General features: G+C 41.0%; 1 protein-coding gene across 10 annotated transcripts in view; it reads left to right on the plus strand.

Moving 5' to 3' along the window:
- Nucleotides 1-14375, plus strand: part of GPD2 (glycerol-3-phosphate dehydrogenase 2) — a 274919-nt gene that overhangs the window by 94243 nt on the left and 166301 nt on the right. For 8 of the 10 annotated variants that reach the window (XM_068123084.2, XM_068123088.2, XM_068123090.2 and 5 more), the window contains one exon: nt 467-490. The exons of the other annotated variants lie outside the window; for them this stretch is intronic. In XM_068123084.2, the coding sequence (XP_067979185.2) occupies nt 467-490 (24 nt within the window). The remainder of the gene's footprint in view (nt 1-466; nt 491-14375) is intronic. 10 annotated transcript variants of the gene reach the window in all.

Genomic DNA, 14375 nt, shown 5'->3' on the forward strand with positions numbered 1-14375 from the left:
AAATTTTGCCCCTTTCCTCACAGCACAGATGTAACAGTACTATAAGATAAATCCAAATGAGAGCTTTAAATAACACAAAAACTTGATATTGGTGAGTGGCAGATAGAGAGAGAGAGGGAGAAAAAAACAACTTGCAATTATTTGATCAGAACTGATCGCTTTTGACTGCCCTTAAGATCAAAATGTCTTGCCGCTTGTCTTTCTTTTGAATCATGTAACCTATCGATATGAAATGTTGGCAGGAATGTTTTTTTCGATACTATCAGCACCTTTTACTTAATTTTTAACATATGAGATTATCAAGAAAAACAGAAATTCTTCAATTTCATTGATTTGACAATTTTTTTATTGGTTCAAAGGTAATGCAAAATCCGTGTGCTACTATCATAGTTTGTTTCTTTCCTGTTTTGTGACATTCTCATGTTTTGTACAATTTCTCCCTTCCAATGACCTGTTTAATTTGCAGCATCAAGAAGTGACAGAAGCTGGGGTAAGAAATGTTGTTTTTGAGTGAAAGTTTTATTTCATCGAGCATCATGTAGTTTTAATGTGCTGTGTAAGGTATATAATGTTTATTTCCACATTAAATTTCTTTTAAAACAGTTTATTTATATTAAAAACAGTTTATTTCCCTCCTCCTCAAAGCATCCTCCCTGCTTCTTCCTCCTTCCAACTTTCACCTTCATCTCCCCAAACCTTCTGCCTTGCTCTCCCCCCTCCTCAAATAACACCTCACTGTGCCTCACCCAATCTCCATCAAACCTTTTGTCCGCCCCATTCTTCCCTTTCTCCAAGCTATTCTGAAATCTCTGACACACCTTCAACAGCTCTCCCTACCTCTTCCTCCTCTTCCACATCTTACCCTACCCCTCCCCCCCCCTGTTCTGGACCCGATGCTCCCCCTTCCTCTTCATTAACGGTATGGACCTCAAACATCCGGGGCCTTCGCTCAAACTTGACTGACCTCTCCATACAGGTTGCTTCTGACAAACCAGATGTGATCTGCTTAACAGAAACTTTCCTCCTTCATGATGTCTCTGATGCCTTGGTATCTCTCCCAGGTTACTCCCTCCTCCGGTATGATAGACCTGAGCCTCGTCCTGGAGGTGGGGTTGCTATCTTTATAAAAAACTCTCTTCCTCACTCGCCCTCCACTGCCCTCTCTCCACCTCACCCCCAGGAATACCTTTGGCTACGGCTTCCCCTTCGCTCCCACCTTTTGTTCATATGTGTGTTGTACCGTCCACCAACCAGCGATGACTCCATCTACATCTCACTGTCTGATAATATGGACCAACTTCTATCTACCCATCCCAACTCTCTCTTCCTCATATGTGGTGATTTCAATTGTCACCATGCCAGTTGGCTGGGTGTGGGTACCTCTCTCACCAGCCATGGCTCTTCAGCAAAGGAATTCTGCGACTCACTGGGACTGACACAATCTGTCAATTTCCCGACCCGGATCTCAGTCAACGGAGCATCTTCTCTTCTGGATTTGGTTATGACAAACTTCCCTGAAAATGTCTGCTGCTCTTCTTCTGCTCCAATCGGCTCATCTGATCATGTGCTTGTCAAAGTGGACATCTCTCTGACCATTCTCAGAGAGCCTCCTCAGCGTCGACGAGTCTGGCATTTCACTCAGGCCAACTGGCACGGTCTTCAAGCAGCCATCAATCATCTGGACTGGTCTCCCATCTCTACCGCCTCTGACATCAACTCATCCTGGGAATTCTTTCAAAGTAAATTGCTCTCTCTCATGCACAGATTTATACCATCTCGTCTTCAGTTGTCATACCCTTCCTCCCGTCCATGGTACACGGAATCTTGTGGTGAGGCTGTTGCCCTGAAACAACTTGCTTTCGTCTCCTGGAAAGCAAATCCAACGGAAGGAAATCTCATTTCCTTTCACAAAGCCCGAAACAAGTGTGTGTCCACCCTCAGGAGAGCCAGGAAACAATATCTCACCATTCTCAAGACCGAACTCTCTTATCTGTCTCCCTCTTCCAAATCCTGGTGGCGTCTGGTCAAATCTGTTTCTGGTGTTTGTTCCCCCTCCATCCCCTCCCTCACCTCAAACGGCTTAACGGCTGACTCCGCACGTGAAAAAGCTGAATGCCTCAACTCTGTGTTTGCCTCTAAATCTTGTGTCCCAAACCCATCCCTCTCTGTACCCACCGTACCCAGTCGTACCCAGCTCCTGGACTCTGTGTCCTTTCCTCCTGACAAGGTGGAAAAGTTTCTGGCAACCCTCGACTCTGATTCTGCAACTGGTCCTGACGGCATCAGCCCACGGGTCCTAAAATCATGTTCTTCTGCACTTTCACTCCCTCTTTCTGTTCTCTTCACCCTCTCTTTTGCTCAAGGTCATCTGCCATCTGCTTGGAAATCAGCCAACATCACCGCTTTGCACAAAAAAGGTGCAAAAACAGATCCCAGCAACTACAGACCAATCAGCCTTCTCCCAATTATCAGCAAAGTCATGGAATCCATCATTGCTTCAGATATTAAATCTTTCCTCTTCTCCAATGGCTTGATCTCTGATCATCAATTTGGTTTCAGACCTGGTCACTCTACTCTGGACATGCTGCTTCTGCTTTCTCAACAATGGATGGAGGTCCTCAACGCCAAACAGGAAATTAGAGCTGTCTCCCTTGACATTTCACGTGCCTTCGATACGGTCTGGCACCCTGCTCTGCTCTCCAAACTCTCCTCCTTTGGTATCCATGGAAATCTCCACGCATGGCTGGCGGACTTCCTCTCTGGTCGTAGTCAACGTGTGGCCCTGAATGGGTTTCTCTCATCTCCTCTTCCTGTTCAGGCTGGAGTTCCCCAAGGTAGTGTTCTGGGCCCTGTGCTTTTTCTGGTCTTCATCAATGATCTCTCTGACTCTCTTGAAAATCCTCTCTATCTCTTTGCTGACGACTCTACTCTCTGTCGCTCCATTCCTCATCCCTCAGATCGGCAGTCTGCAGCCTCCTCACTCTCTGCAGACCTGGACAAAATCACAGACTGGTCAAACAAGTGGAACATGTCTTTCAATCCTGACAAATCTCACACTCTTACAATGTCTCTCCGAAAGGACCGACTGGACAACCCTCCCATCTACTTTCTCAACAATCCTCTCCAAGAAGTTCTGTCGCTCAAGCTTTTGGGTCTCACTATCTGCCATGATCTTTCTTGGGAAAACCACATTTCCAAGCTGGCCTCCAAAGCCAGTCGCCGACTGGGCATCCTCCGTCGTGCGAAGTCCTTCCTTGGCACACCTGAGCTCCTCACCACATACAAGGCTTTCATCCGCAGCTCAATGGAATACTGTTCCCCCCTCTGGGCTGGTGCTCCTGCCTCACACCTTGCTCGGCTTCACGCTGTTGAGGCCAAAGCTTTCAGAATCATTGGACTCTCCTGCGATGTAGTCAACGCCGAGGGCCTTTCACTCACTCACCGCAGGCAGGTTGGTGGTCTTTCTGTCTTCTACCGACTCCTCTCCGGCCTTGCTCCCCCAGCTCTCTCTGTGCTCTGTCCCCCCAATATTCCTTCAGGTCGCACAAGATCTGCCTGCAACCCTCTTCTGGTTAAACTGCCAAAGTCTAGGCTCTCTGCTCACCTTCACTCTTTCATTCCCCTTTTCTCCCGCCTCTGGAACAAACTCCCCCACTCCCTTCAATCCCACTCCTCCCTCCAGGTCTTTAAAACAGCTGTTCACCACCATCTCTTATCTTCCCCCATCGAAAACCTTGATCTTTTCTACCCCCGGTAATTCACCCCAGAGTCCTTGCAGTGTTCATATGTTTTAATCCTCTCCCACCTCCCCCCAAGTCCTCCCGATGTCCCTGTTCTCAAATGTTGTGTTTGTGTCCTTCCCCCTCTCTTTTGTGTCCTTCCCCCTCTCTCACCAGCTTGTCTACCGCTCCCCTTGTTTTTTGTGTTTTGTGTGTCGGTTTGTCTTTTTGTGTGATTAATGTTAGCTCGTTCACGAGCCTCGATCTTGTATACAAAAAAAAAAACAAAAAAAAAAAAAAAAAAAAAAAAAAAAAAAAAAAAAAAAAAAAAAAAAAAAAAAAAAAAAAAAAAAAAACAAACAAACAACAAGACCGAAAGTCTAACAGCGGCGTAGCCGGGCTTGTAAAATATTATAAACCACAAACACACATGATTAGCTTTTTAAACAGTCGCTGGTGCTGTTTATAACATTAAACAAAGAAATTTGGGGGAATCCAGACACCCATGAGGTAAGTTTTACTTGCAGAACTGAGGGAAGATCTACTGTAATCTAGATTATACCCCACAAGAGTTGGGTACATACCGTATTTTTGGAAGAGACGTAACGCCAATGCTTTCGATATTTGATGGTCATTTTAACAATCGGTTTGTTTGTGGTTCACACTGAATGAAAAACGTAAAGGTAGAGCATGGTGATTGTGATATGACAGGTTCGACGATATGTTCTGCATGAACGGCATATAAATCAAAATGGCAGTGTGTGGAGAGTCAGCCACCGACCGTACCGCCTTAATGACATCAGGCGTAATCACATCACACTGTCATGTGACCAGATACTCAGCTCTGATTGGTATACATTTTAGGGGACATACATACATACATACATACATACATACATACATACATACATACATACATACATACAGACGGACAAACGCTGTTCTAGACAGCTTTGCCCTATGGGCTACGCCAGCGGTCGGGAACCTATGGCTCGCGAGCCATATATGGCTCTTCCGGGGACGGCATATGGCTCCCAGACAATTTTGAGTTGAAAAAAAAAAAAAAAAAAAAAAAAACAGTTTGGAACTGATTTTAAAATACTTGTGATATTTCTTGCGCACTGGTCTTTTCAAGTTCATCACTCATCCACATGAGTGTGCAGTGGACAAAATCGACCTGACATGCATCCCCGGGGTCTCTATCGGAGACTTTGAGCTGGAAGTTGCTGACCTGAAGGCATCAGACATGTGGATGAGTAAGTTCAAGTCACTTAATGGAGAGTTGGAAAGTCTTGCGCGACAGCGAGCAGAGCTGGCGAGGGAACACAAGTGGACAGAAATGAAAAATCTTCAACCTGAAGACCAGCTGATTCTTAAAACTTGGAACGAGCTTCCTGTGACATACCACACAATGCAGCGTGTGAGTATTGCCGTATTGACCATGTTTGGCTCTACATATGCATGTGAGCAGTCATTCTCGCATATGAGGAACATTAAGACCAACCTACGCTCACGTTTAACTGATGGAAGCCTCAACGCCTGCATGAAGCTCAACCTCACCACGTATGAACCAGACTACAAGGCCATCAGCAAAACCATGCAGCACCAGAAGTCGCATTAAAAGTAAGACATATTTAATTTATTATACGTTAAAAATACTATATGGCTCTCAATGAAATATATTTAGAAATATTTGGCTTTTATGGCTCTCCCAGTCAAAAAGGTTCCTGACCCCTGGGCTACGCCGTAAAAAGTTACCTTATGTTATTGTCCCCCGTCGCACCGCGGAGCGAAAGGGGGACTATGGTTTTCCCCTCCGTCCGTCCTTCCGTGCGGGCGTGCGGGCATGCGTGTGTGCGTGCGTAAGCGAAGGACCGAATTCTAATTTGGTGTGTGGGTGCAACCCACGTCAAAATCCAAGATGGCCGCCGCCATGTATGTCTGACGCCATGTATGTCTGAACCTTGTGAGCGGAATATCTTGAAATATAAGCGAAGCACCAACTTATAATCTGGTGTGTGGGTGTATCTACGCATAAGGAATAACGCTATTGAAAATTGGGTCGCCACGTCAAAATCCAAGATGGCCACCGCCATGTATGTCTGAACCTTGTGAGCAGAATATCTTGAAAAATAAGCGAAGTACAAACTTCTAATCTGGTGTGTGGGTGTATCTAGGCATAAGGAAGAAGGATATTGAAAATTGGGTCTCCACGTCAAAATCCAAGATGGCCGCCACCATATATATGTCTGAACCTTGTGAGCAAAATATCTTGAAAAATAAACGAACTACTAAGTTCTAATCTGGTGTGTGGGTGTATCTTCGCATAAAGGAGAACGCTATTCAAAATTGGGTCGCCACGTCAAAATCCAAGATGGCCGCCTTGCGTCTTCCACTTTGTCAACTCGCATCACTTCACCGACGGGGGACCTAGGCGTAACGCTTGTACAGTATAGTCTTTGAGTTTACTTTTAAGAAAAGATATTGCAAAATTTCAAATAAATGATTTGAAGAAGCGATTTCTTGGCGAAGCCTCGCAACGTCTTTCACACAGGTACAACCAAAAGGTTGTTGTGTTTTGCCTTTTGTGCCGGGGGTGTCCCAAAGGATTGGCAGAGTGTTAAAATTGGCAGGTGTGAGGGTAAGTTAAAAACCTATGTTCGCCATGAAGCGGGCACTAATGCATGTTAAGGATAAGCTTCCAAGGAATGACTGGGCAGGGGTGGTACACAGGGTTCCCTGTGTTTGTCGGGCTGAATATATTGGTGAGAGAGGGAGAACATTAAGACAACGTGTCAATGAGCATCACAAGGCCTTTGAGTGCAACTTTCCAAAGAGATCTGCCATTGCCAAACATGGTCTGAAAGCTGGCCATGTGCCCCTATGGGATAATGCCAGCATTTTGGGGGCAACCCCCAGTAAACGAAGAAGGAGGATTTTGGAGGCATGGCATGTGGAGGAGTCTGTGGTGTCGCTCACAGAGGAGGTGTTGGATTTACCACTAGCTTTTGGCCCTCTCATGTGGAAACATACCAGGGAAACTGCATCACCAAACATATAAATTATTACAAATAATCATGTTGTTTATTATTTTTCATCGATTTATTTGAATTATGCTACGTTTTGTTTGATTCAACGTGTGATTTAACGGTTGTTTTGATGTGACATCCAAAGGTGTGGTTTCAGTGTTGCAACGGTTTTGATGTACGGTTTAAATTTGAATGGCACGAGTTGTTCCAGAAGGGCATTGATTGCTGGTTCAGTGTCCCCACCCCTTTTGCCCTTGTATAAGGGAGGGTATAGGGTTATTTTGCACGTGCAGTGGATGCACGCTTGTCCATGTTGCTGATCGAAACGTTGAGCAGTTGTTTATTTGCTTATTAAAGGTTGGAGAACTAAAAATGGATTCATTTGATGTATGTATGTATGTATGTATATATATGTATGTATGTATGTATGTATGTATGTATGTGTATGTATGTATGTATGTATATATATGTATGTATGTATGCATGTGTGTATATATATATATATATATATATATATATATATATATATATATATATATATATATATATTGCAAAATTTCAAATAAATGATTTGAAGAAGCGATTTCTTGGCGAAGCCTCGCAACGTCTTTCACACAGGTACAACCAAAAGGTTTTATATTTTATATAGAGCATTATTTATATATATATATATATATATATATATATATATATTTATATATATATATTTATATATATATTATATATATATATATTATATATATATATATTATATATATATATATTATATATACTAGGGCATGCCCGTACTATATATATATCTAAAATTATATCCCCCCCCCTCTATTTACATGAAATGGTTTGGTCCAAAGCGAACGGCTTGCGAGTACGGTGACAATCCCCCCCCTCTATTTACATGAAATGGTTTGGTCCAAAGCGAACGGCTTGCGAGTACGGTGACAACCCCCCCCCTCTATTTACATGAAATGGTTTGGTCCAAAGCGAACGGCTTGCGAGTACGGTGACAATCCCCCCCCTCTATTTACATGAAATGGTTTGGTCCAAAGCGAACGGCTTGCGGAGTTTGGTAAAGAAATCGCCATCGCGTGCACAAACGCGCAGGAAAGCGAATGAATCGCAAATTAGTTTTAATTAGTTTTAAAACATAGTTTAACGGCAACATAGTTTTCCAACGTGAAATAAATGAATACGCTCTCAAATGTGCCGTCCGAGGCAGAGTCTGTTCGCCACGTTCGGCACACGTGATAGCTCGCTGCTCTCTGATTGGTTGAATCGTTTTTTGGACATAGCTCGGTAACTACTTCTCCGATTAATATGAAACCTTGAAAAGGCACATCCTCGGGTCCCCAGCAATATACCTGGCAAGTTTCAAGTATATCGGACCCGTGGTTGTCGAGAAACAGCAGTCACAGACAAACATACAAACATACACACAGAGATTACTGGAGTTATAGATAGATATATATATATATATATATATATATATATATATATATATATATATATATATATATATATATATATATATATATATATATATATACATACATACATACAGTGAAACCTTGACTTACGAGTGCACCAACTTACGAGTTTTCTGAGATACGAGCCGTCGCTCGGTCGATTTTTTGCTTTGTGATGTGAGCCGAGATCTGAGTTACGAGTGAGCTTGGATATAAAACACGTAATCGTCGAAAAACATGAGCGAGGTGTGCGTATTGTCGACTTGGCGAGGCAGTACGATCGTAGTACTTCTACGATATGTACGATTTTGAAGCAGAAGGAGTCGATAAAGGCTATAACGCCAGCCAAGGGCGTTAAGATTATTTCAAAGCTCTGGACCTCTGTCCATGAAGAGATGGAGAAGTTGTTGTTTGTGTGGTTGACGGAGAAGCAGCTCGCAGGAGATACCGTGACCGAGAGCATAATCTGTGAGAAGGCACGAGACATTTACGGGGATTTGGTACAGCAGACGGCGGGAACATCAACGGACGAGGCATCGGAAGAGTCATTCAAAGCCAGTCGGGGATGGTTTGATAATTTTAAGAAGAGGACCGGCATTCACTCCGTCAGGCATGGTGAGGCAGCAAGCTCGGATGTGAAGGCAGCTGAAGATTTTATTATAACTTTTGCCGAACTGATAGAAGCCGAAGGATACATCCCCCAGCAAATCTTCAACTGTGACGAGACAGGGCTCTTCTGGAAAAAGATGCCGATGAGGATGTATATAACGGCAGAGGAGAAGAGCATGCCAGGCCACAACTTGTTCAGAGTGCCGGCGATAGCTCGCCTTCTCTTTGTGGAAGACACAGTGAGATCCTTAACATCCAACAACTAATGGGACGCAAACGAGGCGCCCAGTTTCGCGGTACACACATTGATGAATCACCCTGCCTGTGAAACACCGACATGACAGGTTATAGCTGGGTCGGGATTCAAACCCAGGCTGGACAGTTTAGAGTCAAGTGTGCGTACCTCCAGTCCAGGCCATCCTGCCAACTTGTATGCTGCATACAGGTGAAATATAAAGCGCGAGATATTTATATATATATATTTCAAAAAAAATTGGTGTGGTTTTTGGGGGGCTGGAACGGATTAATAGCATTTCAATTCATTTTAATGGGGAAATTTAATTTGAGAAACGAGCAAAGTGAGTTACGAGCTCGGTCACAGAACGAATTAAACTCGTAAGTCAAGGTTTCACTGTATATATATATATATATATATATATATATATATATATATATATATATATATATATATATATATATATATATATATATATATATATAGAGATATATAGATATATATATATATATTTCACTATCTCTTCTCCTTCTCCCTCCTTTTGCTTTAAATATTTCCCTATTGATTCTTGTCTTTTTGCAATTGTTGTTTTCATGTATTGTTATGCATTATGTTTGCCACTCTGTCAAAGCGCCTTTGGGCTTCTGGAAAAGCGCTATACAAAATAAATGAATTATTATTATTATTATTATTATATATATATATATATATATATATATATATATATATATATATATATATATATATATATATATATATAATAGCTTGGCCCGGCTCGCTGCGCTCACCTCACCACGTTTCGTTACTGAGGAGCGTTACTGCTGTGTTGTCATGATTTACACCAATCATAATACAAACAATTATTTTGCACAAATTTATTTGTCGTGTTTGTGATATTACATTTTTATAAGCAATTTAGGTTGACGATTGAGGTTGAAAAAATATATAAAATTCAAAAAAGAACCCCTCAGCACATACATAAGGGAGAGGTAGGTGCAGACTGGATGTTTGGGACGATTACACCTCATCACCACGTAATTCAAAACACCTCACCACCACGTAATTCAAAACTTCTCACCACCACATAATTCAAAACATCTCACCACCACGAAATTAAAAACACCTCACCACCACGTGATTCAAAGCAACTCACCAACAACATTATTAAAAACACTTCACAACCACGGAAACAAAAGTTTGAGGGAGTAGTTCAGTGACAACACAGACACTGCTCAGATATGTCGATATATAGATGGATGACTATACCTGAATTGTTGTTTTGTCATGGTTTACACCAATCATAATACAAACAATTATTTTGCACAAATGTATTTGTTGTGTTTGTGATATTACATTTTTATAAGCAATTTAGGTTGAAGATTTAGGTTGAATGTTTTTTTTTCAAGAAAGAACCCCTTAGCACATGCATAGGGGAGGGGTAGGTGCAGACTGGAAGTTTGGGACGATTACACCTCACCACACATGATTTAAAACACCTCACCACCACGTAATTCAAAACACCTCACCACCAAGTAATTTAAAACATCTCAGCCATAAAACACGTAATAAAAACACCTCACCACCACGAAATTGAAAACGCCTCACAGCCATAAAACACGGAATAAAAACACCTCACCACCACGAAATTAAAAACACCTCACCACCACGAAATTAAAAACACCTCACCACCAAGTAATTTAAAACACCTCAGCCATAAAACACGTAATAAAAACACCTCACCACCACAAAATTAAAAACACCTCACCACCACGTAATTGAAAACACCTCACAGACATAAAACACGTAATAAAAACACCTCACCACCACGAAATTAAAAACACCTCACAGCCATAAAACCCGTAATAAAAACACCTCCCAGCCACGAAATTAACAACACCTCACCACCACGTCATTTAAAAACACCTCACCACCACGTAATTCAAAACACCTCACCACCACATAATTAAAAACACCTCATCACCAACTAATTCAAAACGTCTCACCACCACATAATTAAAAACACCTCACCACTGCATAATTCAAAATACCTCACCACCACGTGATTCAAAACCACCACAACGTTATTAAAAACACTTCACAACCACGGAAACAAAAGTTTTGAGGGAGTCATTAAGTGACAACACAGACACTGCCCAGATGTGTAGATATATAGATAAATGACTGTACCCGAGTTGCCGTTTTGTCATGGTTTACCGTTTTGTCATGGTTTAAACCAATCATAATTCAAACAATTATTTTGCACAAATGTATTTGTAATATACGTGATATCACATTTTATAAACAATTGAAGTTGAAAAAAAAAAAATTCCCGAAAAAAATTCAAAAAATAATAATTATAAATTGGAAATTTTTTAAAACAAAATACCCTTAGGACATACCGACGTGAGTGATATGTGCATACCAGAAGTTTGGTACGATTCCACAAAAGTTTGAGAAAGTAGTGCAGTGACAAGACAAGACAAGCCAACACAACACAACACAGACACTGCACAGATATATATATATATAGATATATATATATAGATTTTTATGTTTGTTCCATCAAATAGGGAGAGTCGGAGAAGGAGGGATATGGGTTGGAAGGTACAGTACTGTATATTTATTTTTATTTACTTCATAGACGAGCAAGACCAAAATATGTTGGAGTCACAGGTGTAGTTGATATTTTTGCATCAAAGACATTGAGTTAGATTTTAGGTGAATTTATACTTGTTCAAAGTATTTTCTTTCCTTAAGCGTATATGTTGCTGAAGTAAAAAAAAAAAAAAAAACTCTTTTGGCTTAAAGGAATGTCCTTTTTTTAACAGTCTATTTTTGAACCGGTAATAGATTTTGAAGATTTTATTTGAAGAATCATGTCGGCTTTCCACAAAAATGCTTTTCGAGAATATTTTGGCATTGGCCCACAGAAGCTAAATGTTACGCAAAGGAAACCAGATACATGGTAGAAGATTGTATGTGGAACATGTTTGTGCATAGAACCTGGCAGTGGCACTCAAACTGTGAGCTGTGCATGAGAACATGATGGAACTGTTAACATTGCCCTTTGTGGTGCACCTGATCCTGCTTATATTTTGTGTCCAAAAATGTTACCCAAAATCTACCTTTATATTGAGGTCTCACTGAAAATATGCAGCGAGCTTTCTCTCTAAGTGCACCTTCAGTAACAGTACTTATTGACAACAATGTCTCTGTGATGACAATTTAATACATGCATATCTCTCTGGAACAGTGAAAAATGCTTGCTAAACATTGAAGTAAATTGATGTATGTGATAGATGGATGTCATTGGAATTTCAGGAAGGTGAGAACAGATGCCTCTGTTATGAAGGGTGGGGCAAAATACCCACCCTCTCCCTCCCTGTATGAACTCATGGTTATGTATAGTATTCTGAATGTCTGCGCCGGAAGATTTTCTGGCTTATGGTACACTAAGCGATGTTAAAATATAATTGTTTATTATACTGAACAAAATGACTGAGGATGGTGTGTATAAAAGGGTATGTGGGAGGGGAATCTTGCCTCACCTGACTTTTAACGCTTATGCAAAGTCATTCAAGACAAGTCGCTATACAGCATTCCACACCTGTAGTTTACATGTCAAATGTCTTTCTTTTCATTCCATTTTGACATAGTCAGTCATTGTTGCCAATATTTTGAGGTCATGTTTGAACTTTACAACAGACCTTTTTCATAATACCATTGGAGAAGTGTTCGATTTGTTTTCAGGTTACTTTTAGTGGCACAAATAGTGGTATTTCCTGTCTTTAAATCCATGTTGCTTCAAACATTAAAATGCAGTGGGTACAAATTTGCCATATTGTGTGTTGTTCACGAACTATAAGGTCATTGTCATCATGTCACAAACAGCAGAATGAATGCTCTTCCTCGGAGTTGTGTAATTTACTAACAAAAACAAAGAAATGTGGAGAACAGAAGTCAAAAAAAAAATGTTATAGTTCAGCAAAAAAAGTTTTTTTTTGCCAAGCTAAATTTTCATTTTGATTACGAAGACAGGATTATAAACTAAGTAGCTACTAGATGCTCTGCATCTGGACAATCAAGGGATCTGTGGAAGCAAACTTCTTGCTGTATCAATATTGAAACAATTTGTCCTACGATTGAAATGTAGGAATGAGTGCATCGGTAGCATGTGTGATTTCTATTGAAAGTGATGTTAAGTAGCCCGAGGGACTGGATTCTGCCCCCTGATTATGAAGTTAACACCGGTCATTTTGTGCTTTGCTGTCACAGGAAGCAGGGGAATAAGATGAGCAAATGCAAATCTGTCCTATCACAGTAATGAGTGTCGTTTAATTATCCCGAGAGGGCTTAATAGATAGCTGAATAAATAGTTTATGTGGAATTTATCCTGCTAATTGCTATTCTTTTTTCGTTTTTTTTTCTTGTTCCATGTACCAATGTGAGAGCAATTGCCTTTTGGGATGGGTGCATTGCTAAAGACTTAGCTCCAAAAAAATGTAACCACTGTATTTTCTCCATTCAAGTGCCATAAAATCTCAAAAAGGGATCGCCAGTCTGTTCATTCTTATTTAATTCTCTTTGAAGGTCAGCGATTCGATTTTTCGGGCAACTCGACTAGGGTTGCTTTGAACAGCCATACTTTTGATGATCAGTTGGTTGCTTTTTCTTTTTACTAAGATAGAAGTTCACAAAGTGAGGGTTTTAATACAAAAAAAACCATATATGGGTATAAATAATAATAATAATAACCCCGTGGGGGACTGACAGTCATTTCCTCATAGTTTCGGACAAGATTTAAAAATAAATTGCCTGAATTTGAGGCGAAACCCCCCTTTCACCCACTTTATAGGGGGCACATCCAGATTGGCAGCACAACCCCATGAGCCCTTGCTGTCCTGGTGCATCATACCAAATTTGTTCCATATCGGTCATGTAGTTTATGAGGAGGAGATGTTTAGTGAAATGTTACGTCTGCACATATAGATATGGACAGACTGCCGGATACCGGGACTCACTCTGAAGTTATTTCGGAGAAATAACCGAATAATAATTTAGGCCTCTTAATGGAGTGGAGCATTCACAACAAGTTGAGCAATGTTTCAAGGCTAGACACAATCCTGGACAGATCTCCACCCTGTTGCAGGATACTCAGGAAGGGCAGAAATTTAAAATTTGATCAGGGTGCCAGCAATAATGTGCCTCGTAGTCGCAAAAGAGAGCATGAGATCGATAACATACATCAACGTGACCGATGCTGGCACATGGGTCTTCCAGCTTTATGTTTTACTGATGGATGGCATATACATTTACGCAT

Source organism: Myxine glutinosa, chromosome 7, assembly GCF_964187855.1.
Source record: "Myxine glutinosa chromosome 7, kmMyxGlut1.1, whole genome shotgun sequence".
Taxonomy (NCBI): domain Eukaryota; kingdom Metazoa; phylum Chordata; class Myxini; order Myxiniformes; family Myxinidae; genus Myxine; species Myxine glutinosa.